The 27,486-nt window shown below is 45.1% G+C and overlaps 1 protein-coding gene across 3 annotated transcripts in view; it reads left to right on the top strand.

Annotated features, from left to right (window-relative positions):
• The first annotated feature begins 4,420 nt into the window (after nucleotides 1-4,420).
• The window catches only part of CPEB1 (cytoplasmic polyadenylation element binding protein 1), a 51,710-nt gene continuing 28,644 nt past the window's right edge, over nucleotides 4,421-27,486 (top strand). For 2 of the 3 annotated variants that reach the window (XM_040413780.1, XM_040413778.1), the window contains exon 1: nucleotides 4,453-4,525. In XM_040413780.1, coding sequence (XP_040269714.1) covers nucleotides 4,454-4,525 — 72 coding nt within the window. In that variant the 5' untranslated portion in view covers nucleotide 4,453. Of the gene's footprint in view, nucleotides 4,526-27,486 lie in introns of all 3 variants that reach the window. The other variant, XM_040413779.1, reaches the window with a different exon arrangement.

Genomic DNA, 27,486 nt, shown 5'->3' with positions numbered 1-27,486 from the left:
CGCAAGTGTACTGAAAGCATTTGAAGACGGAACCGTCTTCCAAATGCTTTCAGTGTTACTATGGCACCCAGGACGCTATTAAAGTCCTGGTTGCCATAGTAGGAGCGGGGAGCGGGGGAGCGGTATACTTACAGTCCGTGCGGCTCCCGGGGCGCTCCAGAATGACGTCAGAGCGCCCCATGCGCATGGATGACGTGATCCATGCGATCACGTGATCCATGCGCTTGGGGCGCCCTGACGTCACTCTGGAGCGCCCGGGGAGCCGCACGGACGGTAAGTACACTGCTCCCCCGCTCCCCGCTACACTTACCATGGCTGTCAGGACTTTAGCGTCCCGGCAGCCATGGTAACCACTCTGAAAAAGCTAAATGTCGGCTCCGGCAATGCGCCGAAACGACGTTTAGCTTAAGGCCGGATCCGGATCAATGCCTTCCAATGGGCATTAATTCCGGATCCGGCCTTGCGGCAAGTGTTCCGGATTTTTGGCCGGAGCAAAAAGCGCAGCATGCTGCGGTATTTTCTCCGGCCAACAAACGTTCCGTACCGGAACTGAAGACATCCTGATGCATCCTGAACGGATTACTCTCCATTCAGAATGCATTAGGATAATCCTGATCAGGATTCTTCCGGCATAGAGCCCCGACGACGGAACTCTATGCCGGAAGACAATAACGCAGGTGTGAAAGAGCCCTTAGTCCTGCGACCTCTCGCTGTGCTGCGCCGGAGCTCCGCCCCCATTATAGTCAATGGGGACAGAGCGGCAGTCCAGCGGCATGGCCAAATAGCAGCAGGGCGGATCCGACAGGTTGAACAGCCTGTCGGATACCTCCTGCCGCTAGTGTGAAAATACACTTACGCTAGTGTGAAAGTACTATTAGCATTATCTGTATCTAAGCAATATCTATATTATTCAAATATATATTCAATATGGATATTGCTTAGATAAATACATATATTTGTGGCAGATATGGATTTTATATAGCTGAATCAAATAAAATGATGGCCAATTATTTATTTATTTTTCCCAGGGGGTGTTCAATGTGGAATGTGTACTAGGGGGGGAGGAGCGGGAGACAGGGCTGAACTAACCATCCCCAGATGCAGAGGGGAACGGGTAAAAAAATGGCACCTCTAGCCCCAGCATGTGCAGGAGCTATAAACATGCCCTGCTGCCCAGGGGTGTACATAAAAATCATTGGGCCCCATAGCAGGAATCTAAATTGGGCCCCCATTCCCCTTTTATAGCCCCTCCTTTTGTTCCATGAACTATTCTTGCTGCTGCGTTTTATAATTTATGCCATCAGGGCCAGATTGGGATTACAAAACAGCCCTGGCACACAAAAGAGGTATAATAGATGCAGTGTGTACAGGTATATAGTATATTTCCTAGTGTTCTGATATGTGAGGTACAGGGTATAATATATGCAGTGTGTACAGGTGTATATAGTAAATACAGCAGTGTATTGACACCTCGTACCTCACATATCAGTACACCGCTGTATATACTATATATCTGTACACACTGCATCCATTATACCTTGTACCTCACATATCAGTCCACTGCGGTATATACTATATATCTGTACATATTGCATGTGTAATATATGCAGTGTGTATGTATATGTGTGTATGTATGTATGTGTATATATATATATATTTATTTACGCCCCCCCCAGTGTATTGATGTGAGACATAGAAGGTATAATGCTGCAGATGCAGTGTTTACAGAAATATGTGGTCAGTTATACATTATGGTCACTGTGTGTGAGGCACATGAGGTAGTGGTCACTGTAACTGTCTGAAGTATTATACATGAGTGAGTAAAAACAGGGCATGGGGGGGGGGGGGGGTAAATGATGAAAAGTGGAGGACCTCCTCTTACCACACCATTCCAGTCTGTATGGATCAATGCAGAGCTGCTTGTGAACTTCTAATACTTGCTGTTAGGGGTTGAAGGACCTGTGATGATGTCATCACAGGTCCTGGCAGATATACCTTTGAAACCTAGGAACTACGCAATTTTTGGTGCAGTTCCTTTGCTAGATTGTGCAGGACCTGTGATGTTGAAGATGTCATCACAGGTCCTGGCAGATGCACTGTTCTAACCTGGGAACTGCACTTTACACTGTGCAGTTCCCTTACAGGACCTCTGACATCATCCAAGGTCCTTTAGCTTTAGAAAGATGAACAGGAGCAATTAGGGGGTGGGGCCTCTCCTCCACTTCAGGCCCCTCTTTCTCATGGGCCCCATAGCAGCTGCTTGGTCTGCCTATATGGTAGGTACACCACTGCTGCCTATCGCCTCGGCTCTGGTATTTACTGCGCATGAGCGATTGCATACCAGAGCTGAGGCAGTGTTAGAAGAGCTGGAGAGGGGCGGGCACCAGAGGCTCTGACATTTCGTTTACAGAGCCTGGCCACTCCCTCAAGCAGGGAGAAGCCTGTAAACGAAACGTCATCACCAGAGCCGGCTGGCTGACGTCGGGGGTCACATGACCCTGAATTGAACTGGCCAAATAGTGAAAGATAGGTTATGAAAGTGATTTGAAGAAACTTTCACTGAACTACAATAAGAGCAATTAGAATACATTTATTTAACTCGGATAACCCCTTTAAGCCCACCTCTTGGCATGTTTGCTGTACTCCCCAGGAAGTTGACCCTCCCCTGCATTGTGCTGTACTTGCTATACAGTACCTTTTCACATCCAGGGCCTCCCAGGTGACTTCTCATCGAATGTAGATCTTTGTCATAATCGTCTCCACTCAGTCCGTACAACTACTCAGCTGCCTCGTCTCTGCAGAGTGTGACAGACATCTTGGCTTACTCACTTTTCTATAATCATCCCCCAACCTGGAGTCCCCACAGTATTCTCCTGCTGCTTGCTGTGCCCCCAAATACTATCCTCAAGAAATAAGTGCTGTACAGTTGGCCCCCTCCCCCATAGTAATACTGCACCTCGTAGTCCCACTAATGGTAATCCCCTTCTAGAATGCCTTCCTTAGTAATACTGCCCCAACAGTTATAATGCTCCCCAAGAGTGCCTCCATTAGAGTCCTCCAGTATTAATAATGCCCTCACAAACCCCTCAGTACCAATAAGGCCCCCAAAGTGCTCTCTGTAGAAATAGGGCAGATCTAGAAGACCCTCCTTTAGAGCCCCCAGTAGTAACTCCTAATGTCCCCTGGATTTAAAATGCCCTTGCAGTGTTCCCAGTATTTATACTGCCCCTCCTGTAACAATGCTCTCCCCTGCAGTGCCCCCTGTAGTTATATTCCACCTCTTGGTGTCCTCACAAATTATAATTCCTCAGCCCCTCCACCATACAGTCCTATGTAAATAAAGCACCCCCTCCCATAGCTGCATTCAACATAGTCCCATGTAAATAACATCCCTCCCTTCAGCTCTAACATACAGTCCCAGTTAAATAACCAACTCCTAGCATTGCTCTGCCTCTCCCTTCACTTACCTCTCCTCATATACAGACATCACCGCAGCTTCTCCTCTTCACTGCTGTCCTCTCCTGCACTGGTCATATGATGGTGACATCATCGCAGGTCCTTCTCAACCCCTGCCTTCTGCACTGATCACATGACCTGTTGGATCTTGCAGTGCATTAGATGAAATTGTATTGCCGTCCTGAGGACTGCAATACAGATGTATCTGCCTGGCAGTATATTCGGTGCCTGGGACAAAACATCAGGGACCCAGGCCCCAAATGTTTTGGCCTAGCAACACCCCTGAGTCAGCCCCTATCAAATGCATTGGAGAGAAGCAGCAGATCAATGGGAATCTGATCACTAGGTTCCCGTTCCACTGTCCTAATGGAGTGGTAGGTCGAGCCTGTGCTCCATCCGTTATCTGTGGGACTGCTGGAGAGAGTACTGTACTTTTACTGTGACTGCCACTCCCATAGATGACCTGCTGTTCCAGTGAGACTGGGGATTGGTGGGGTTCCCCATGAGCAGTAGAAAAGGGATAACTTGTAATAACCAAGACTACCCCTTTAAATTGTTAACCCTACTGGAGTAGATTTCTGACCTACCTTACCGCTGTTTCCATGTGTAAATGTTGGTGAATTTGCTGGAGCTCCCGACTGGGTTTGACTGGGTTTTTGTCGTCTGTCCTGTGATATCTCCTTTGGCAACACTTAACTTTTTTTTGTAAATATTCTGCATCAAATGCACTTATGTGAGATGTTTTATTCTTGTGGAACAGTCAGCACTTGAGCCATTTGTAGAGATTTTCGTATGTTTCTTAGCTTTAGCGGGACACTCTAGCGCTTGCCTATATTGGTCTGGGTGTCGCCCAGTTGTAAACGGCTGACTAATCTAGTTGAAGTCTGTGCTCCTACCTGTGGGAACTTGTATTGAGCTTGTAGTGCTTGCAGACCCTGCCCAGTCATGGAGATGAAGCATGAGGCTTCTCTGAGGGAGGTGCTTTGTGCAGGCATTGATGCCACCAGTTGCTCCTCATGCTGGCATTGGATTCATCTGCAGCAGCTGTAATGACTCGGTAAGACTAGAGGTAGGTCGCATTTTCTAGTGTGATTGTGCAGCAGTATTGCTATGATTTTGCTTGCAGAGATTAGCACAATGACGCTCATGTCTAGCCTTCTGCTCGTCAGTAATGGGTTTCACTGCGGTGCTGTTATAATCTGCAATGAAGCTGCTCTTCTACATTATACTGTCGGCATATTTGCAGGGCGTGCTGTATGATGACGTTGCTTTATATTGGGTATCTTGTCTAATTTTAGGCATTTGCTTTCACGCCCTGATATGGGATAAACTTGAGTCTTGATTTGTGTTCTGAAGTGTCATTAAATGCCTGTGTAACTACATATAGCGTTATCCCTCATGTTCTACAGGATACTAAAGCCAATGTGCTGCTGATGGCCAACTTCTGGTTTCCTTATTACTGATGTCTATGGAAGTTTTGTCTGCCACAACAGGGCAGATTTACTATCAAAAGGTGTAGTTGGTAACCTTAAATGGATTTAAAGTGCCAGACTTATCGCTTTTGCTTGAGGATAGATCTGGAGTGCCTATAGTCTTTCTGGTCAAGGTCCATGCCACCTATGTTGGCTTAGTTTACACTAGAAGTGCCAAAAATTTGTTGCACGGTGTGACAATCAGCCCTTAAAGCGGTTGTCTGGGTTCAGAACCCAGACATGCCTCTATTTTCAACCAGGCAGCACCCCTGACTTGAGCATCGGAGCAAGGGCATTTTCAAGAGTTTGTGACTTAGCGGGCTCTCCATGGTTCTGCCAGGAAGACCGGTGATATCACCAGTACCAATGGGCCGGCTCTAGCGCTGCCCTAGCCAGTAAAACAGCTAGGGCAGCGCTAAAGCATGCCTATCTGAGCCGGTGACGTCACCAAACACACTGCCAGGTGGATGCTTCCGCCCGGCAGTGTGTAATTGCACAGGGCACAGGCTCTTGTTTACAATCTAGTGGTAGGGCAAGGGAGCGCATCAGAGCATCTCGTGCTCCAATGCCAACATCAGGGGGGCACGTGGGTGAAAATAGGGGTATGTCCGGGTTCAGCTCTGAACCCCCACAACCCCTTTAAAGATGGCTGACCATCCATATCGGACTCGAAGCTGCTGCAGGCAACAAAGGCAGGTTTCATAAATCTGCCCCACAGTGACTATGAAGTCAAGGTGTTCTGTGATTACACCCACCAGGAAGTGTTCAGTCCCTGCTGTATCACCACTGGGGAAGTGAGCAAATGGGTGTTGTGGGCAGAAGATTCAAAGCAACTTCCATACATTGCAAGGCCAGACCATTGGTTTCAATGGGCACCGTGTTGCTCTAAAGTGAACAGGACAAACTGTTGTAATTGCACTGCTGCCATATAGATGGCCTGCTTATAAACAGTGGAGAGGCTGCAGCACATGGCCTCTTCAAACAGCTAATCTGAGACTGTGGCAAGTGTCAGACCCCCGACTGATCTGATATAACTTCTCCTGAGGATAGGCCATGAATATACTAGTGCTGTACAATCCTTTTAAACCCCTAGAGGACACCAATACATTTTTATGGCAGTCACTAAGGGGCCTTAGGGTCCATTCACACGTCCGTAGTGTATTGCAGATCCGCAATACACCCAGCTGGCACCCCCCTAGAAATGCCTATTGTCCGCAATTGCAGACAAGAATAGGACATGTTCTATTTTTAGTTCTGGAGCCACTGACCAGAAGATTAGCATTGCCCTCCAGAAATGCGGACAGCACACAGTGTGCTGTCCACATCCATTCCGTCCCCGTAGAGAATGAATGGGTCCGCACCATTGCAGAACGGATGCGGACCACAATTTCAGGCGTGTGAATGGAGCCAAGACTGGGCTGCCGTAAAAAGGCAGCATAAAGCGGGGGCTTGGCTCTCACATCAGAGCCACTTATCTGCTCTCAACTTGGACCAGCAGGAGCGCTGATCCAGACCATTTAACCCTGTAGATGCTGCAATCAATAATGACCAAGGTATCAAAGCAGTACCAGATAAATTATCCCATGCAGTGAAAGATGGGGGGGGGTTAGGCTAGAATTGCTGTTTTGCTTAGTTGCCACCAGAAACTAAATAGCAATCAGTGTTGCCAATGAAAAGTGCAAGCTCCATAAAAATCAAGCCCTCACAGCTACATGGAGCAAAAAGTAGGAAATTCATGGGTCTTGGAATGTGGCAATGCAAAAAAACATTCTCTTAAAGGGCTTATTAACCTCTTCACTACTGGAGGTTTTTTCATTTTAGCATTTTTATTCTTCCTTGAGCCATAACTTTTTTTTATTTCCGTTCACATAGCTGTATGAGGGCTTATTTTTTTTGCGGGACAAGTTCTGCTTTCTAATACCACCATTAAATATGGTAAACTATGTAGTGGTAAGCGGTAAAATTCCAAATGGGGTGGAATTGGGGAAAAATGCAATTCCTCCACTGTTTTATGGGTTTTGTACCCATAAAGTTTTGTTTGCAGCAAAACTGACCATTGCCCTTCATTCTCTGGGTCAGTATGATTACTATACCCCATATGTATAGTTTTTTTTTTATGTCCAAATAGTGTAAAAATAAATTTTAACTTGTAAAAAAAAGTTTTTTCAATCAACATATTCTGACCCCCATAACTTCTTAGTTATATCTACTGAGCTGTGTGGGGGGGCTCTTTTGCAGGACAATCCGTAGTCTTGATACTATTTTGGTGTGGGACTTTTTGATCACACTTTGATTTATTTTTTGCGGTGGGGGGTAAGAAGCAATGGGAAAATGGCAAATTGGCCATTTTGACCCTTTTTTCCTGTTACACCATATTCCATATTGTAATTCTATTTTAATAGTGTGGGTGGTTTTTGGTGATACCATGATTTTTTATTAAGGCCTTTTATTATACAAAAAGGAATGATTTAAAATTTAACTTGTTTTTTTTGAATATCGAAGCTCAGGAGTGTGTATGATATATATATATATATATATATATATATATATATATATATATATATATATATATATATATATATATATATATATATATATATATATATAATTTTATTACGGTCTATTGCTCACTACTTAGTATGTTGGCCTGCCATCTGGTGGCCAAAATGAGAATTGCAGCATGAACGGTGTGGGTTTTGTCAGCAAGACTCGGAGCATTCAGATCGACTACCGACATGCCCATTGGCCGCAGGGCATTTCAGTGGGATGCACTTCTGGGGTTTATTGCCATTTTAGATGCTGTCATCTGACTTGATCATGGCATCTAAAGCCTGTTTTTACTGCGATCAGCATGGTCTGTCACAGTAATTAGCCACAGGCTTCTGCTGTTTGAAACAGCAGAGACCTGCTGTCATAACACCCGCTGCATGTGCAAGTGGGTGCCATGTTTACACATCACTTCAGCACCATACATGTCTGGCGCTGGTAGCAAAAGAGTTAAAGGGGTTATCAGTTATTTTTTTGTTCTTTCCCTGTTCCTAACTGGGCAAATGTAACAGCTTTCCAATTCACTCACTATCTCCAATGCCTGGTTTCTCAGATTTCAATGAGGGTCACATAACCTGTGATGTCAGCTTCTCTCCCTGCTCTGATAAAGGTCATTTACAAGCCTGTAAACAAGACGTCACTGTGCTGGCCACGCCCCCTTCACTGCTGGCTGTGTGCTCTATCCTAGGAATCTTAACCCATTCAGCTGCACAGACTCAGGGCTGAAGTGTTTATTGTGTAGCTGCATGCAGTGAGGAGACGAATGCTGGGCATAGGAGCTGAAAGAAGTTCTGCAAAGCATTACAGGTAGGGGGAAGATCCTGTGTGTATTAGCAGTGTCATTATATAAGTGGAACTTGTAGTTCTACACTTACAAGTTGCTGTTTTCTCCCTTAGCAGTGTCATTATACAGCTGGGACTTGTAGTCCTACACATACAACAAGCTGCAGAGTCTCCCAGCAGGCAGACATGTCACTCAGGGCAGCACTTGTATTCACTCCCTTAGCAGAGCAGAGGGAGGGGCAGAGATTGTTTTTTATTGCAAGTAAACAAAGGGCCAGGGAAGTGTGTGTGTATATGTATGTGTGTATATATGTATGTGTGTGTGTGTGTGTGTATATATATATATATATATATATATATATTACATAAAACTTGCTTAGCTCAGTTATATTATATTCAGTGCTATATTTTTTTCATAACTTGAAACAGTTTTTTGTTATGAAAGTTGCAAATTGATACTGTTTTTCTGCCTTCACACCTTCCTGAAAATGTGGTGGGGCCATCAGCTCTGCCACATTGACCTTGCACCAGTTTTCTACCACCTTTTTTGCAACTCCCATGTCCTTTTGTTTTTACTGCCTTGCTGTCAAAGTACAGAGGGCATGGCAGAGCCTGTAGGTATAATGGCAACATTCATGTTTCTCCTAGAGGCTCACTTGCATTTATTAAAACATCTTTCTCAGCAGTGCGGTCCCATATAAACATTGGACCAACACTGATGCTTTTAGTTGCCAAGCCCCTCAAGCAAAACATCAGCACCTGTGGCACCTGAGGGGTTAACTGCAGCGGATTGCAGCTCCCTGTCACATGTATTAACAGGTCAGTTATCTTCACTAGTGGCGCAGTGTGCCCCCCCCCCCCCCCAGTATAATAAACATTGGTGGCGCAGTGCGCCCCTGCCCCCAACACCCCAGTATAATAAACATTGGTGGCGCAGTGCGCCCCTGCCCCCAACACCCCAGTATAATAAACATTGGTGGTGCAGTGGGAAGTGCCAATGAGGGTTAAAAAATTAACTACTCCAATTGATTGCGTATCTGCCGGTCTCTGTTCTTTCTTCAGGACCTGTGGTGATGTCACTGAGCTCATCACATGGTCCATTACCATGGTGATGGATCATGTGATGTACCATGTGATGTCACTACAGGTCCTTTGACAGGTCCTGAAGAAAGAACAGGAGACCGGCTGCTACTCTATCAATTGGAGGAAGTGAGTTAATTATTTTTTAACCCTCATTGGCACTGCCCACTGCGCCACTAATTTTTATTATAGGGGGGGGGGGGCGCACTGCACCTCCAATGTTTATTATATTGATCTTCAAAACGCACAACATACAGTGGGGAAATAATTATTTGACCCCTCACTGATTTTGTAAGTTTGTCCAATGACAAAGAAATGAAAAGTCTCAGAACAGTATCATTTCAATGGTAGGTTTATTGTAACAGTGGCAGATAGCACATCAAAAGGAAAATCGAAAAAAAATAACTTTAAATAAAAGATAGCAACTGATTTGCATTTCATTGAGTGAAATAAGTATTTGAACCCCTACCAACCATTAAGAGTTCTGGCTCCCACAGAGTGGTTAGACACTTCTACTCAATTAGTCACCCTCATTAAGGACACCTGTCTTAACTAGTCACCTGTATAAAAGACACCTGTCCACAGAATCAATCAAGCAGACTCCAAACTCTCCAACATGGGAAAGACCAAAGAGCTGTCCAAGGATGTCAGACAAAATTTTAGACCTGCACAAGGCTGGAATGGGCTACAAAACCATTAGCAAGAAGCTGGGAGAGAAGGTGACAACTGTGGGTGCGATTGTTCGAAAATGGAAGGAGCACAAAATGACCATCAATCGACCTCGCTCTGGGGCTCCACGCAAGATCTCACCTCGTGGGGTGTCAATGGTTCTGAGAAAGGTGAAAAAGCATCCTAGAACTACACGGGAGGAGTTAGTTAATGACCTCAAATTAGCAGGGACCACAGTCACCAAGAAAACCATTGGAAACACATTACACCGCAATGGATTAAAATCCTGCAGGGCTCGCAAGGTCCCCCTGCTCAGGAAGGCACATGTGCAGGCCCGTCTGAAGTTTGCCAATGAACACCTGAATGATTCAGAGTGACTGGGAGAAGGTGCTGTGGTCTGATGAGACCAAAATAGAGCTCTTTGGCATTAACTCAACTCGCTGTGTTTGGAGGAAGAAAAATGCTGCCTATGACCCCCAAAACACCGTCCCCACCGTCAAGCATGGGCTTGGAAACATTTTGCTTTGGGGGTGTTTTTCTGCTAAGGGCACAGGACAACTTATTCGCATAAACGGGAAAATGGACGGAGCCATGTATCGTGAAATCCTGAGCGACAACCTCCTTCCCTCTGCCAGGAAACTGAAAATGGGTCGTGGATGGGTGTTCCAGCACGACAATGACCCAAAACATACAGCAAAGGCAACAAAGGAGTGGCTCAAGAAGAAGCACATTAAGGTCATGGAGTGGCCTAGTCAGTCTCCGGACCTTAATCCAATCGAAAACCTATGGAGGGAGCTCAAGCTCAGAGTTGCACAGAGACAGCCTCGAAACCTTAGGGATTTAGAGATGATCTGCAAAGAGGAGTGGACCAACATTCCTCCTAAAATGTGCGCAAACTTGGTCATCAATTACAAGAAACGTTTGACCTCTGTGCTTGCAAACAAGGGTTTTTCCACCAAGTATTAAGTCTTTTTTTGTTAGAGGGTTCAAATACTTATTTCACTCAATGAAATGCAAATCAGTTGCTATCTTTTATTTAAAGTTATTTTTTCGATTTTCCTTTTGATGTGCTATCTGCCACTGTTACAATAAACCTACCATTGAAATGATACTGTTCTGAGACTTTTCATTTCTTTGTCATTGGACAAACTTACAAAATCAGTGAGGGGTCAAATAATTATTTCCCCCACTGTAGAGCATGCTGCAATATTTTTTTTTTTTTTTTTTTTTTTTTTTTTATGCAACGCACAAGTGATGCGTGAAAATCACCACTCATATGCACAGCCCCATAGAAGTGAATGGGTCCGGATTCAGTGCAGGTGCAATGCATTCACCTCACGCATTGCACCCATGCAGAAATCTCACCCATGTGAAAGGGGCCTAAGGGTGAATAGGACAAGGGTTCCATCCCCTAAAGGGGCTAATAGTAAAAAAAACAAACACTAAGGCTACTTTCACACTTGTGGCAGTGTCATCCGGCAAGCAGTTCCGTCGTTAGAACTGCCTGCCGGATCCGCCGATCTGGATGTGACAAAGCATTTGTGAGAGGCATCCAGATGCGGATCCGTCTCACAAATGCATTGCAAGAACGAATCCGTCTTGTATCTTTTTACCGGTCTGCACATGCGCAGACCGGAAGGACGGATCCTGCATTCCGGTATTTTGAATACCGGATCTGGCACTAATATATTCCTATGGGGAAAAATGACGGATCTGGCATTCAGGCAAATCTTCAGTCTTTTTCGCCAGAGATAAAACCGTAGCATGCGACCGTTTTCTCTTTTGCCTGATCAGTCAAAATGACTGAACTGAAGACATCCTGAACGGATTGCTCTCCATTCATGCCTGATCAGTTCTTTTCCGGTATAGAGCCCCTGTGACAGAACTCTATGCCGGAAAAGAAAAATGCTAGTGTGAAAGTACCCTAAAATATTAAGTTTAAATCCCACCTTTCCCAATTTTATATATAAAATAAATAAATAAACATATTACATAGCACTGCGTCTGAAAAGTCCAAACTATTAAATTATTTTAAAAATCTCCTCTGCGGTGAGCATTTGCCATTTTTTTGTCACCCCAAAAAATAGGATAGGACTGTCCTATTATGGGCCGAACGTTTCATAAAATGCAAAATGCACGCAGCTTTTTTTTTTTTTGTGCGGTATTGCGTATTTTTTATTTTTTTTTTTATGGTGACGAAAGCGAATCAAAATTTTGGTATCGCAGCAACCCTACGCCGATCTGATCGGCGTACCGTTGTCACAATACCAAAATTTTGATTCAGTTTCGATTTGGCGACTAAATTTTTTAGTCTGGAGCACTGAAGTGTACTTTCAGGGCCAACTTTTTTTTTTTTATTGTGTTTTCACTCATTTTCAAATAGATTTTTAAGGCTACTTTCACACTTGCGTTCGGAGCGGATCCGTCTGATGTTTCATCAGACGGATCCGCTCCGATAATGCAGACGTTCGCATCCGTTCAGAACGGATGCGTCTGCATTAAAACTTAGAAAATTTTCTAAGTGTGAAAGTTGTCTGAGCGGATCCGTTCAGACTTTACATTGAAAGTCAATGGGGAACGGATCCGCTTGAAGATTGAGCCATATAGTGTCATCTTCAAGCGCATCCGTCCCCATTGACTTACATTGTAAGTCTGGACGGATCCGCACGGCCAGGCGGACACCCGAACGCTGCAAGCAGCGTTCAGGTGTCCGCTCACTGAGCGGAGGCTGAACACTGGCAGGCGGATGCATTCTCAGTGGATCCGCCTCCACTGAGAATGCATTGGGGCCAGACGGATGCGTTCGGGGCCGCTCGGGAGCCCCTTCAAACAGTGCGCATGAGCGGACACCCGAACGCTAGTGTGAAAGTAGCCTAAGTTGGTCTTTATTAAAAATATTGAGCTGTTCTATCACAAAGAGGTTTTTAGCTGGGAGAATTTACTTTTCCTTTTGTGCAGGCATTTAATTTACGACGGTCATAAACGCTTAAGCCATATTCTTATCAGTAAGATAAAATTGAGCTAGGAGTGTTTATGGTCAGATTAGGAGCTTGTTGGGAAGGAACAAGAGTGAAAATTCAGATCCTGCTACTAAGTCAAGGCTGTGCAGATAGTGGTTCAAAATTTTTAAAGACTAAATGAAAAGAGGAATTTGAATTGCCAGCAGTTGTCCCTGCAGTCTGACAATGGCAGCACTGTCTGGATAGACTGTGCAGGGACACTTACTGCAGGTTGCTAGCAATTCATTTAAAACTTCTAGTAATGGCACAACGTAGAGCTGTAAGAATAGATGTTCCTGAATTGTTACATGGGGAATGCACGTAACTATTAAAACAGGCATGTCAGGAGCAATGATGCGTCTTTTAGGCTACTTTCACACTTGCGGCAGTGTGATCCGGAGGATAGATTATCAGTTAAATGAAAGTGCAGAACCCCTTTAAGGGTACTTTCACATTAGCGGTTTTTGTGGATCTGCAAAAATGCTTCTGTAACAATAATACAACCGCGTGCATCAGTCATGAACAGATCCGGTAGTATAATGTCTCCTATAGACATGAAGTATCTGTCATGAACCCCATGAAAAGTCAATGGGGGACAGATCAGTTTTCTATTGTGTCAGAGAAAACTGATCCATCCCCATTGACTTGCATTGTGTCACAACGTTTTGCTCCACACCACATGGCGGACAGAAAAACCCTGCAAGCAGCGTTTTGGTGTCTGCCTCCAGAGCAGAATGGTGACTGAAGGGAGGCAAACTGATGCATTCTGAGCAGATCCTTTTCAATTCAGAATGCATTAGGGCAGTGCTTCTCAAATAGTGGGGCGTGCCCCCCAGGGGGGGCACCAGGCTCCATAAAGGGGGGCTCATTCAGGGCCAGCCTTTGGGGTGTGCGGCCGCACAGGGCGCCATAGCAACAGGGGCGGCCAACAGCTCGCAGTGTAATATGCGGCGGGGAGATGAGCGCTTCCATTGTGGAAGCGCTCATCTCCCGTCTGATCAGAGGCCAGCGCAGGCGCTGGACGCGATGTACGGAGCAGGGGCTGGGGGAGGGACTGGGAGGAGGAGCTGGGGGCCGGCAATAGCGGTGGGGCAGTGCAGTCACTGTACTATAGCCCCACAGCTCCCTCCGGTATACTAATATAAAATGTATTATTGAATTAAAAGTTATTAAACATGCCCCCCTCACTCCTAATAGTACCGTATATCTGAATTTCTTCTGTATAATGCAGGTCGGGCGGCCGGCGCGTCCCTCAGTGATGTCACGTGCCTGCGCCACCTGCTTTATGAATGAAGCAGGCGGCGCAGGCACGTGACATCACTGAGGGACGCGCCGGCCGCCCCGCCTGCCGGCATTATACAGAAGAAATTCGGATATATACGGTACTACTAGGAGTGAGGGGGGGGGCATGTTTAATAACTAAGCGGCGGGCACACGGAATCTGTGGATGGCACTGTTATGGGGTGGGGGTCTGTGGATGGCACGGTTATGGGGTGGGGGTCTGTGGATGGCACATATATAACAGTGCCAGCCACAGATCCCCCCCCCCCCCCCCCATAAGTGTCCGTCATCCACAGATCTCCCCCCCCCCCCCCAATAAGTGTCCGTCATCCACAGATCTCCCCCCCCCCCAATAAGTGTCCGTCATCCACAGATCCCCCCCCCATAAGTGTCCGTCATCCACAGATCCCCCCCCCCATAAGTGTCCGTCATCCACAGATCCCCCCCCCCCCCATAAGTGTCCGTCATCCACAGATCCCCCCCCCATAAGTGTCCGTCATCCACAGATCCCCCCCCCATAAGTGTCCGTCATCCACAGATCCCCCCCCCCCATAAGTGTCCGTCATCCACAGATCCCCCCCCCCATAAGTGTCCGTCATCCACAGATCCCCCCCCCCATAAGTGTGTCCGTCATCCACAGATCCCCCCCATATAAGTGTGTCCGTCATCCATTTCTTTCTTTATTCTCTTATACGTTAATAAGGATACAGTGTTATGCAGAGGTGTACTTATAACAACAATTTTATAGACAAATGATACTATTTACAGTCGTGCGGGGGGCGTGAAATGTTTTCTTCTTCCTAGGTGGGGGCCCATGACAGAAAATAATTGAGAAGCACTGCATTAGGGCAAAACTGATCTCTTTTGGACCGCTTGTGAGCCCATGATGGATCTCGCAAACTGAAAGCCAAAACGCTAGTGTGAAAGTAGCCTTATTCTGTTTCCTGTCAAACATCTAGGGGTGAGAATTGAGCTTCGAATCCAAAGTTGATTAGTTCCTAAACTTTGTTTTAATGCTGTATGGAGACCTGTCTCTGTATAGTATGCTTTGGTTCTGAGGTACCAGCCGGTACCAAAGCAGACTTCAGATTCCTGTTTTTACAGTTGTAGAATCAATGCCCACTTTGAAGTGACTTTGGACTTGGCATACACAAATTGACTTTGCATCTTGGCTCCAAACCTCTGTTTGCTTACCCCCTATAAACACCCTAGATCAGTGATGGTGAACCTTTTAGAGACAAAGTGCCCAAAATGCCACCTAAAACCCACTTATTTATTGCAAAGTGCCAACATGGCAATTTAACATTAATACCAACAGAGGTCATGCTATGTTTTTTCCAGAAGAATAAAAATACTCCTCTTACCATTCTTAAGGAGTATTTTTAGCCGATGAGTACGAAAGCAGGGCTGTGGAGTCTCTAGGTAAATGCTCGGACTGTTTTTGGTGCTCCTGACTCCTCTGTATTTAATATGCAAATGTATTTTATGCATTCCTTGAAGGAAAGAAAGGCAACATACATGTCATTACCACAGAACTACTGGTTAGGAAGCCAACAGTCTACTGTATTGAACAGTTTAAAGGCATTCTGTCACCAGGATTAACAATATAGCAATATTTATGTGCCCATTAGTCTCCATGCAGTGTTTAAAATTATGATTATGCTCTGTTAGATTCTTTATAAAAACGATCTTGTTGATATGTAAATTACCTGTCAGGGGCCCAAGGGGTTGTCCCACGATATGTTGGAGCCCAGCCGTGCCCATCGATCCAGAGCCCAGCACCGCCTACCACTTAATTTATTCACTCCACTATCCCTGACATCAGTTCTCAGTGCCATAATCTTGCACAGAGGGAGCTGGCACATGCGCAGTTGACTCATCGGTGCCAGTAGTCCGCACGGGCGCAGACTACAGTGTCCACTGCGCCTGAGTGAGATTACGGCACTGAGAAGAACTGACGTCGGATAGTGGAGTGAATAAATTAAGTGGTAGGCAGTGCTGGGCTCCGGATCGATGGTCGTGGCTGGGCTCCAACATATCGTGGGACAGCCCCTTGGGCTCCTGACAGAGGTAATTTACATAAGATTAGTTTTTATAAGAATCTAACACACACAGCGGGATCATTTTAAACACTGCATGGAGACTAATGGGCACATATAGTGATATTTATATAGTTAATCCTGGTGACAGAATTCCTTTTACACAAGAAACACAATGAAAACCATATATATTATATATATTTTTTTTTTATTAGTGGCTATATAGTAGCAGCAGGCATAAACATCAGGAACTTTACCAGTTCAAAAATGCAAACCACATTATTTGGTTGTTTTAGAACAAAAACAAAGCTTATCTATATGAACCAAAAACAAAATCTGTAAAACCTAGAAATGGTTTATATTAATTTTGGAATGTAGTTATAGCAAATGCAATTTAAAATCAATTCAATGTATTTTATCTCTTCTAAGGAAGAGAATTGCCTCTGCCAGATCCTTTCATAGAGGCTCTTAAATCAGACTTTATTTTCAGCTCTAAAAATAATAATCTTTCACCACTGACTTGGGTGGCATTGCAGTAACAATTCTGGCCACATCACTAATCTCTGGATAAACAATGATTGCTTCTTCTACAGTAAGTTTTGATGAGTGATCATACTTTAACTTTTAGTACTTCAAAAAAATCTCCAGTTAGAATTTTTTTTATTTGGACATTTACTGGTTCTGTAACGCTTATGCGACGTCTTTCCTTTTGCAACTTCCATTTTGTCCAAGAAGGAATTAAAGTCTAATTCTTCATTTGAAGATGATCCTGAGTTACCAGTGGTGCTTAGAAGTTCACCCTGTGGAGGTATTTCAGGTCCTAATCCCTTTATGCGAACTGCTACATCATAGTGCCCTTTTTCCCAGTAGCAGTCTGTTCACTGTTCAACAAAATTCGGCTGATCTTCTGCTGATAGGGCAGTGGGAAGATCCAGGAAGGGGCATTTATTGTAAAACATGATTTCCCTAGTAGAATCCCATAGTCATGTTTAAAGTTTAAGCTAACAATCTGAGTTTACAAGTTTTTATAGCCTTAGGGCTCTTTCACACTTGCGTTCTTGTCTTCCGGCATAGAGTTCCGTCGTCGGGGCTCTATGCCGGAAGAATCCTGATCAGGATTATCCTAATGCATTCTGAATGGAGAGAAATCCGTTCAGGATGTCTTCAGTTCCGGAACGGAGCGTTTTTTGGCCGGAGAAAATACTGCAGCATGCTGCGCTTTTTGCTCCGGCCAAAAATCCGGAACACTTGCCGCAAGGCCGGATCCGGAATTAATGCCCATTGAAAGGCATTGATCTGGCCTTAAGCTAAACGTCGTTTCGGCGCATTGCCGGACCCGCCATTTAGCTTTTTCTGAATGGTTACCATGGCTGCCGGGACGCTAAAGTCCTGGCAGCCATGGTAAAGTGTAGCGGGGAGCAGTATACTTACCTTCCGTGCGGCTCCCCAGGCGCTCCAGAGTGACGTCAGGGCGCCCCAAGCGCATGGATCACGTCATCCATGCGCATGGGGCGCTCTGACGTCATTCTGGAGCGCCCCGGGAGCCGCACGGACGAAGTATACCGCTCCCCGCTCCTACTATGGCAACCAGGACTTTAATAGCGTCCTGGGTGCCATAGTAACACTGAACGCATTTGGAAGACGGTTCCGTCTTCAAATGCTTTCAGTACACTTGCGTTTTTCCGGATCCGGAGTGTAATTCCGGCAAGTGGCGTACACGCCGGATCCGGACAACGCAAGTGTGAAAGAGGCCTTAGCTGAATGACAGCAGTTTTTCAAATGGTTTACAGCTTCAGTCTTGAACTATTGACTATCGATTCCCTTCACTTAGACAAGTGTCTAGTCCTGCAAAAAACATATTTACTGAATCGGTTATCAGTGAGAGGCTAGGTTAACCATGGGCATTGCGTTCCCTGTAACAGCGGAACACAACACAATGGAAAGTATGAGTATTGCCGCTCCTTAACTGTTGCGCGCCATATAATGAAGCATATGAAAAGTATGCTTCACGGTCACTTAACGTGTTTGTTTTGCAGTAACGTGACACATTGGCCTTTATTCTTACAGTAGAGAAGTAATTATAACTTTTTGTGAATTGGGACATTTAAACTTTTTTTTTTTTTTTTCCAATTTAACCCCTTTAGGACACAGCCCTATTTCACCTTAAGGACCCGGCCGTTTTTTGCAAATCTGACCAGTATCACTTTAAGTGGTGGTAATTTTAAAACGCTTTGACTTATCCAGGCCATTCTGAGTTTTTCGTCACATATTGTACTTCATGACACTGGTAAATGAAGTAAAAAAATTCATTTTTATTTATAAAAAAAAACAAATTTACAAAAAAAAAATTAAAATAACAAATTTACAAGTTTCAATTTCTCTACTTCTATAATACATAGTAATGCCTACAAAAATAGTTATTACTTTACATTCCCCATATGTCTACTTCATGTTTGGATCAATTTGGGAATGATATATTTTATTTTTGGGGGATGCTACAAGGCTTAGAAGTTTAGAAGCAAATCTTGAAGTTTTTCAGAAATTTTCAAAAACTCACTTTTTAGGGACTACTACAGGTCTGAAGTCAATTTGAGGCTTACATAATAAAAACCACCCAAAAATGACACCATTCTAGAAACTACACCCCTCAAGGTATTCAAAACTGATTTTACAAACGTCATTAACCCTTTAGGTGTTCCACAAGAGTTGATGGCAAATGGTGATAACATTTCAGAATTTATATTTCTTTTGGCGAATTTTCCATTTTAATCCATTTTTTCCAGTAACAAAGCAAGGGTTAACAGCCAAGCAAAACTCAATAATTTATGGCTGATTCTGTAGTTTACAGAAACACCCCATATATGTGGTCGCAAACCGCTGTACGGGCACACGGCAGGGTGCAGAAGGAAAGGAATGCAATACGGTTTTGGGAGGCAGATTTTGCTGGACTTGTTTTTTGACACCATGTCCCATTTGAAGCCCCGCCTGATGCACCCCTAGAGTAGAAACTCCATAAAAGTGACCCCATTTTAGAAACTACGGGATAGGGTGGCAGTATTGTTGGTACTAGTTTAGGGTACATATGATTTTTGGTTGCTCTATATTACACTTTTTGTGAGGCAAGGTAACAAGCAATAGCTGTTTTGGCACTTTTTTATTTTTTTTATTTTCAACATTAATCTGACAGGTTAGATCATGTAATTTTATAGAGCAGGTTGTCACAGACACGGCGATGCCTAATATGTATGCTATTTTTTTTTTATCTATGTAAGTTTTACACTGATTTCATTTTTGAAACAAAAAAAAAATCATGTTTTAGTGTCTCCATAGTCTGAGAGCCATCGTTTTTTTTTTTTTTCAGTTTTTGGGTAGGGTATTTTTGTGGGATGAGTTGACTGGCACTATTTTGGGGTGCGTATGACTTTTTAATCGCTTGCTATTACACTTTTTGTGATGTAAGGTGCCAAAAATTGCTTTTTTTACACTTTTTTTTTTTTTTTTTAATGGTATTCACCTGAGGATAGGTCATGTGATATTTTTATAGAGCAGGTTATTACGGACACGGCGATACCTAATATGTGTACTTTTTTTTTATTTGTGTTTTACACAATTCATTTTTGAAACAAAAACCTCATGTTTTAGGGTCTCCATAGTCTGAGAGCCACAGTTTTTTTTTTTAAGTTTTTGGGCGATTAGCTTAGGTAGGGTAATTTTTTTGCAGGATCAGATGACTGTTTGGTACTATTTTGACGTACATACGACTTTTTGGATCACTTTTATTACCTTTTTTAGGAAGTAAGGTGGGCAAAATTTCAATTTCTTTTATTTTTTTTAACCACCTCAACTCCCCTAGCTTAACCAGCTCAGGACCACCGTACGCAGGATTGCGTCCTGGCGGCAGCCTTGTTATTCTTCCTGGACGCGCCGGCGCGTCCTCTCGCGAGAGGCGAGATTTCCTGTGAACGAACCCGAAGGTAAGCGAGTGGATCTGCAGCCTGCCAGCGGCGATCGTTAACTGGCAGGCTGTAGATGTGTTGTTTTTTTTTTTTTTTTGTTTTTTTTAACCCCTGAAGGGTATATTAGACGCTGTTTTGATAACAGCGTCTAATATACCTGGTCCTCTGGTGATCCCTTTTGCTTGGATCGACCACCAGAGGACACAGGCAGCTCTGTAAAGTAGCACCAAACACCACTACACTTCACCCCCCTGTAAGGCTCCATTCAGATGTCTGTATGTGTTTTGTGGAATCCGCAAAACGCATACGGACGTCTGAATGGAGCATGACAGTGGGGGGGGGGGTGATCAATGACAGTGGGGTGGTGGTTGGTGCTACTTTACAGAGATGCCTGTGTCCTCTGGTGGTCGATCCAAGCAAAAGGGACCACCAGAGGACCAGGTAGCAGGTATATTAGACGCTGTTAAGGGGTTAAAAAAATCAGATCTACAGCCTGCCAGCGAATGATCGCCGCTGGCAGGCTGCAGATCCACTCGATTACCGAAATCTCGCGTCTCGCGAGATGACGCGCCAGCGCGTCCACTCGGAATAACAGGGCCGCCGCAAAGACTCAATCCTGCGTACGGCGGTCCTGTAGTGGTTATTAATGGCGTTCACCGTGCAGGTAAAGTAACATGACCGTTTTTATAGATCAGGTTGTTACGGATGCGGTGATATCAATCATGTGTAGGGAATTTATTTCTTTTCATTTTTAATCAGTGATAAATGTGTTTGTTTTTTTTGTTTTTTTACCCTTTTTTTCACTTTTTTTTTTTTTTACCCAGACCCACTTGGTTCTTGAAGATCCAGTGGATCTGATGTCTGTATAATACAGTACAGTATATACTGTACTGTATTTTCACTTTACAAAGTCTTGGCAGAAGTCTAATCAGCACTAAGACAGCCTCTGATCAGTACCATGGGCAGCCGGACGATTGTGAAGGTGTCTGGTTGCCATGGTAACCATCACTCGCTGCCACAGCAGAGCAGTGGGTGATGGGGAGGGAGGGGGCCCCCTCCCTCTCCCATCAGGGACTGAAAAGGCACAGCAGCCCCCAATGGGGGGCAGACTGCAGCATGGAAGGGGTTAAACACATGGCATCTGTGCCAGCACAGATGTCAGGTGTTTTTAAGCAGAGTGTCAGCAATGTGCAGTTTGCTGCGATCGCTGACATGGGGGCGGCGCATTTTAGCCAAGGTGCATGCTCAATGATTTGAGCAGGCACCGGGTTCTGATCACCGGGCGGCGGTCATCTGAACTATACATGACGTACCGGTACGTCATGTGTCCTTAAGAGGTTAAATTTAGTAGGAGTTTGTTCATTTTTTCAACTCAGACTCCACAGCCCTGTACGAAAGTTACAGTAATTTAAATAGTTTATACCAGGGTGGATTTGATTTAAATCACTAGTCGGTAAGGCTTGATTTTAAATCCGTTTTCTACATAAAGACCAATTCTTGCTGGTATAACTTGCAAGTAGATTTTTAGAATAGCAACTTTTCATATTAGTTTTTTATCCCCAGTTTAATAAATTAATCATTCATATTTGGACAACTTTTCTGTTGTACTTAGAAAGGAGAAAAGTAATTACCTTAATAACAATTTAAATAGATTTAACTGAAACAATAACATTACAGCATGGTTGCTTAAACATCTTCTTGTGCAGATCTATTCCACGCCAAACAATCAGAAAAATATTGTTTCTATTCACTGAACTTCTTTAAGGCTGGGTTCAGACCTGAGCGTATTTGTCGCGCGTTTGTGTCCATAGTCAACGCGCGTATTACGCGCGTTTGTGTGATTGGCTGCAAACGCGCGTCAAAACGCCCCAAAGAAGCTCAAGAACTTGTTTGAGCGTAGGGCGTTTTTCAGCGAGTTCAAACGTGCTGTAAAACGCTCAAGTGAGAACCAGGGCCATAGGGAAGCATTGGTTTTCATGTGTTGAGCGTTTTACACACGCGTTTGAACGCGCTGTAAAACGCTCAAGTGTGAACCCAGCCTAAGAGGCATGTGATTTCTGCTGAGTCAAATTCAGTTTTGAGAACTGCAAAAGTAAACCAATCATCTGTGATAATATCTTGTAGGCAGAGAAACTGCCCAATCTTACAAAAACCTCTGAAAGAGCATGACATTGTGAATGAATTAATGGAATTTATTTACCAAAAAAATTTAAACTTACAGCCTTATTCTACATAATTAAAAAACGAATCTTAATTTCATGATGAAATAACCTTTGGATGGTAATATATATTTTCCTCAAAGCATTTTAATATATATAAAAAAAAAACAGATTTTAAATCTAACTTTATTTTTTATTTTTACTTTTTTTAAATCATTGATTTTTATCCACCCTGGTTAATACAAAGGCCTATACAACATTAAGGGGTTGCTATTTATGCAGGGAAGCCATTACTAGTACTCTAGGAACTGTCTTCCATGGATAAATGACAAATTTAGACCATTTAAAATTTAGCCGACATCATATACTAAGGCCCCTTGCAACGTCTGTGATCAGGGAAAATTGTGCAAGTAGGTACGCAATTGCAGTCTGTTTTTATCGCGTGGGTGCAATGCATTTTGCATGCGTGTGATAAACTTACTGTGGTACCCAGACTTCACTGAAGTTTGGGTTGGGTGTTCTGTATATTTTCCCTTATAACCAAGTGTGCATGCGGTGCGATTTTCACACATGGTTGCTAGGAGATTCAGTAAATTGATAAGTCAATTTACTGTATTTTCCCTTAACATGGTTATAAGGGAAAATGGCTTAAGGCCTCTTTCACACTTGCGTTGTCCGGATCCGGCGTGTACTCCACTTGCCGGAATTACACGCCGGATCCAGAAAAATGCAAGTGTACTGAAAGCATTTGAAGACGGATCAGTCTTCAAAATGCTTTCAGTGTTACTATGGCAGCCAGGATGCTATTAAAGTCCTGGTTGCCATAGTAGGAGAGGGGGAGCAGTATACTTACAGTCCGCGCGGCTCCCGGGGCGCTCCAGAATGACGTCAGAGCGCCCCATGCGCATGGATGACGTGCCATGCGATCACGTGATCCATGCGCTTGTGGCGCTCTGACGTCACTCTGGAGCGCCCCGGGAGCCACACGGACGGTAAGTATGCTGCTCCCCCGCTACTTTACCATGGCTGCCAGGACTTTAGCGTCCCGGCAGCCATGGTAACCATTCAGAAAAAGCTAAACGTCGGATCCGGCAATGCGCCGAAACGACGTTTAGCTTAAGGCCGGATCAATGCCTTTCAATGGGCATTAATTCCGGATCCGGCCTTGCGGCAAGTCTTCAGGATTTTTGGCCGGAGCGAAGCGCAGCATGCGGCGGTATTTTCTCCGGCCAAAAAACGTTCCGTTCCGGAACTGAAGACATCCTGATGCATCCTGAAAGGATTTCCCTCCATTCAGAATGCATTAGGATAAAACTGATCAGGATTCTTCCGGCATAGAGCCCCGACGATGGAACTCTATGCCGTAAGAAAAGAACGCAGGTGTGAAAGAGCCCTTAATACAGAATGATTACTAAAATGTGCCTTGAGGGGTTAAAAAAAAAAGAATTACCTCACCTCATCCACTTTCAGGACCTGACTATGTAATCTTCATTCAGCAGGACCTGCGCTGACATCACCGCGCTTACGTCAAGCGCAGGTCCTGCTGAATGAAGATTACGTCATCGGTCCTTTGTCAGGTCTTGAAAGTGGATGAGGTGAGGTAATTTTCTTTTTTTTAATCCCTCAAGGCACGTTTTAGTAATCATTCTGTATTAAGAAGGCTATTTTCCAGGACGTCCCTCCATGACAGTACCCACTGGAGGATGTCCTATAGGATCTCTGTAGGGACAGGAAGCGTGAAAGGTTAAAAGGCCCCTCCCCTACCCTCCCACCAGTGTTCTTCCTGTCCCTACAGGGATAGGAGCAGTGAGAAGGGATCCCTGCTACTAATAGGGAACATCACTAGGCCGAGGCTGGTCGGGGGGCTCATGCCTCTCCTCTTCAGCCTCCGTTGCGGCCTAAAGCCAGCACCCCTCTGGGAAGGGGTCCCCTAGCTCTCCGGGTACCTTTTTCTGCTGCAGGCCGCGGTACCCGGAGTCCCGAATGCTGTTGCGGCTTCTCCGATGGAGCTCTGCGCACAGCAGCGGCTCCGTCCTCCTCGGATGACGCGTTCTACGTCACTTCCTGTGCGACCCGGAAGTGACGTGTCCAGGATAGCGGCGCGCATTCATGCTGGAGGCCTCGCATGTGGGGTCAATTCTCCTTAGGAAGAGGAGGCGGATCCGGGCGGCGATGAGGGAAGGGCCAGTAAGGTAAGATCCTTTAAAGGGTTTCTGTCACCCCATTAAACCGTTTTTTTTTTTTTTTCTTTAATAATAATCCCTATAGTGCGATCTCATGATACATAATCAAATTAATAATTTTGGTTCAGTAGATTTTGCTAAAAAACGATTTTTAAAATATGCTAATTACCTTGCTACCAGCAAGTAGGGCGGCTACTTGCTGGTAGCAGCCGCATCCTCCGATGGTAATGACACCCCCTCGGCATGCTGATTGACAGGGCCAGGGAAGGGAATCCTTCTCTGCTGGCGCTGTTAGAATTTGAAATCTCGCGCCTGTGCCGTACCTGGCTTCAATCGGCGCAGGCGCACTGAGAGGCGGCCGCTCTGCTCGACCGCTCCATCCTCAATGCGCCTGCGTCGATGACGTCATCGCATACACCCGGAAGAGAAGACACCGGCGTCTTCTCTTCCGGGTGTATGCGATGACGTCATCGACGCAGGCGCATTGAGGATGGAGCGGTCGAGCAGAGCGGCCGCCTCTCAGTGCGCCTGCGCCGATTGAAGCCAGGTACGGCGCAGGCGCGAGATTTCAAATTCTAACAGCGCCAGCAGAGAAGGATTCCCTTCCCTGGCCCTGTCAATCAGCATGCCGAGGGGGTGTCATTACCATCGGAGGATGCGGCTGCTACCAGCAAGTAGCCGCCCTACTTGCTGGTAGCAAGGTAATTAGCATATTTTAAAAATCGTTTTTTAGCAAAATCTACTGAACCAAAATTATTAATGTGATTATGTATCATGAGATCGCACTATAGGGATTATTATTAAAGGAAAAAAAAAAAAAACGGTTTAATGGGGTGACAAACCCTTTAAAAAAACGCTGTGATGTGTGCTCGAGGCGGTTACATCATGGAGGCCCAGGGTTTGAGCAAGCTAGATCCGGTAGCTGACCCCCTCATCCAGTATACTGTAAGTAGTATCCTGCTGGTTAGGTCAAAACTCCTACTGGACCAGTTTTATATCTCCTTCTCCCCCTATTAAGGTGGAAAAGGAGACTGGACATAGACCACATGGAGACTCCAGGAAAAAAGCTAGGAAATGTGCTACGTGCACTAAGAAGCTTTCTGAGTCGTATAAGAAGGCCCTCTGCATGGATTGCTTAGCAAAGATCCTGAAGGAGGAACAACCATCCTTTCTGCAAGAGCTGAGAACCATTGTCAGAGAGGAGGTACAGGCGGCAGGAATGAGTCAGCCCCCTTCCCTTCCAGTCCCCTCTTCCCCTCCATCCAAGCGTGCCAGAGTACACTTGGTATCGGATTCGGAGGAGGAAACCGGGTATCCTTTGGACGAATTGGAGGAGATCCCCCCCCCCTTCCGTGTCGGAGGAATCCAAGAGATTTCGGTTTTCCTCAGAACATCTTGACTCGCTCCTAACAGCAGTGAGGCAGACCATGGCCGTTGAGGAGGAGGAGCCGAAACGTTCAGTACAGGACGAGATGTTCGGCGGATTAAGGGCCAGGAAAAGAAAGCTTTTCCCGGTGAATACGTATTTACAGGATCTTATCAAAGATGAATGGGAAGAGGGCGACAAAAAGCTCTATGTACAAAATGAAAACTTCCAGGGAGGAAATACTAGAGTCCTTACCTTTACTAAAAATTGCAGCGTCCTTCATGGCAGACGCCTCGGCAGAGTCTATTCGTTTCACAGCCAGAAATGACTCCCTTACAAACACAGCAAGACGGGCCCTCTGGCTGAAATCCTGGACAGGAGACATTGCCTCTAAAAATAAACTATGTGCAATCCCCTTTACCGGAGCATACCTTTTTGGCCAGGTCCTCGATTCCATTTTGGAAAGTGCAGCGGACAAAAAGGGGTTTCCAGAAGAAAAGGCAAAGAAGCCAGTACAGCCCTTTCGTAAAACCTCTAGGCAGTTTACATCCTCAGAGAGAAAGGGGAAAGAGTCTTTCCAGAAAAGAAAGGTCCATACTCTGAGAGGCAATGAAGATTCTGGGCCTGATGACATGTATTTCAGTGATCCTGTGGGCTCAGTTTCATTCCAGGATCCTACAGTCCGCAATCCTGACATCATGGGACAGGGATCATCATTCCTTAGACTCAAAGATAGCACTTACAAAACTGTCTAAATTCTCTATCCTGGTGGACCAACCCTGAAAATCTAAGGAAAGGGGTGGCCTGGAACCCGTCTCCATCCATAGTAATCACCACGGATGCAAGCCAGTGGGGTTGGGGTGCTCATCTGAAGGATCATGTCTTCCAGGGCAGATGGTCCAGCCTGGACAGCCACAGATCTTCAAATTACAGGGAGTTGAAGGCGGTATGGAAGACTCTAAAGTCGGCCGAATACATTCTCTCCAACCACCACATCAGAATTGTCAGACAACATGACTACGGTGTGTTACCTGAAGCATCAGGGGGGAACCAGAAACCCTCTTCAGGTCTTGTCAGAAAATTTTTTGCACTGGGCAGAGAGGAAGATCCTCTCAGTGACGGCCGTTCACCTAAAGGGAGCAGAGAACTCTGCGGCAGACTTTCTAAGCAGACACTGTCTCGACGCAGGCGAATGGTGCCTAAACCGGGAGGTTTTCCTTCAGATCTGCCACCAATGGGGGTTCCCACAGATAGACCTATTTGCTTCCAGGAGGAACACCCAGGTGAATCAGTTCTTCTCTCTGAACCCCAGAGACAATCCGCTAGGGGTAGACGCCTTATCCCAGGATTGTGACATGGACCTGGCATATGCCTTCCCTCCGTTTCCCTTGATTCCATTGGTCCTGAAGAAGCTAAAGGCTTGCTCAGCGACCCTTATTCTGATAGCCCCGGCCTGGCCGAAGAGAGCCTGGTTTCCGCTGTTGAAGGATTTACTC

Source organism: Bufo bufo, chromosome 1 (genome assembly GCF_905171765.1).
Source record: "Bufo bufo chromosome 1, aBufBuf1.1, whole genome shotgun sequence".
Classification (NCBI taxonomy): domain Eukaryota; kingdom Metazoa; phylum Chordata; class Amphibia; order Anura; family Bufonidae; genus Bufo; species Bufo bufo.
This window is presented reverse-complemented; position numbering and strand designations above follow the sequence as displayed.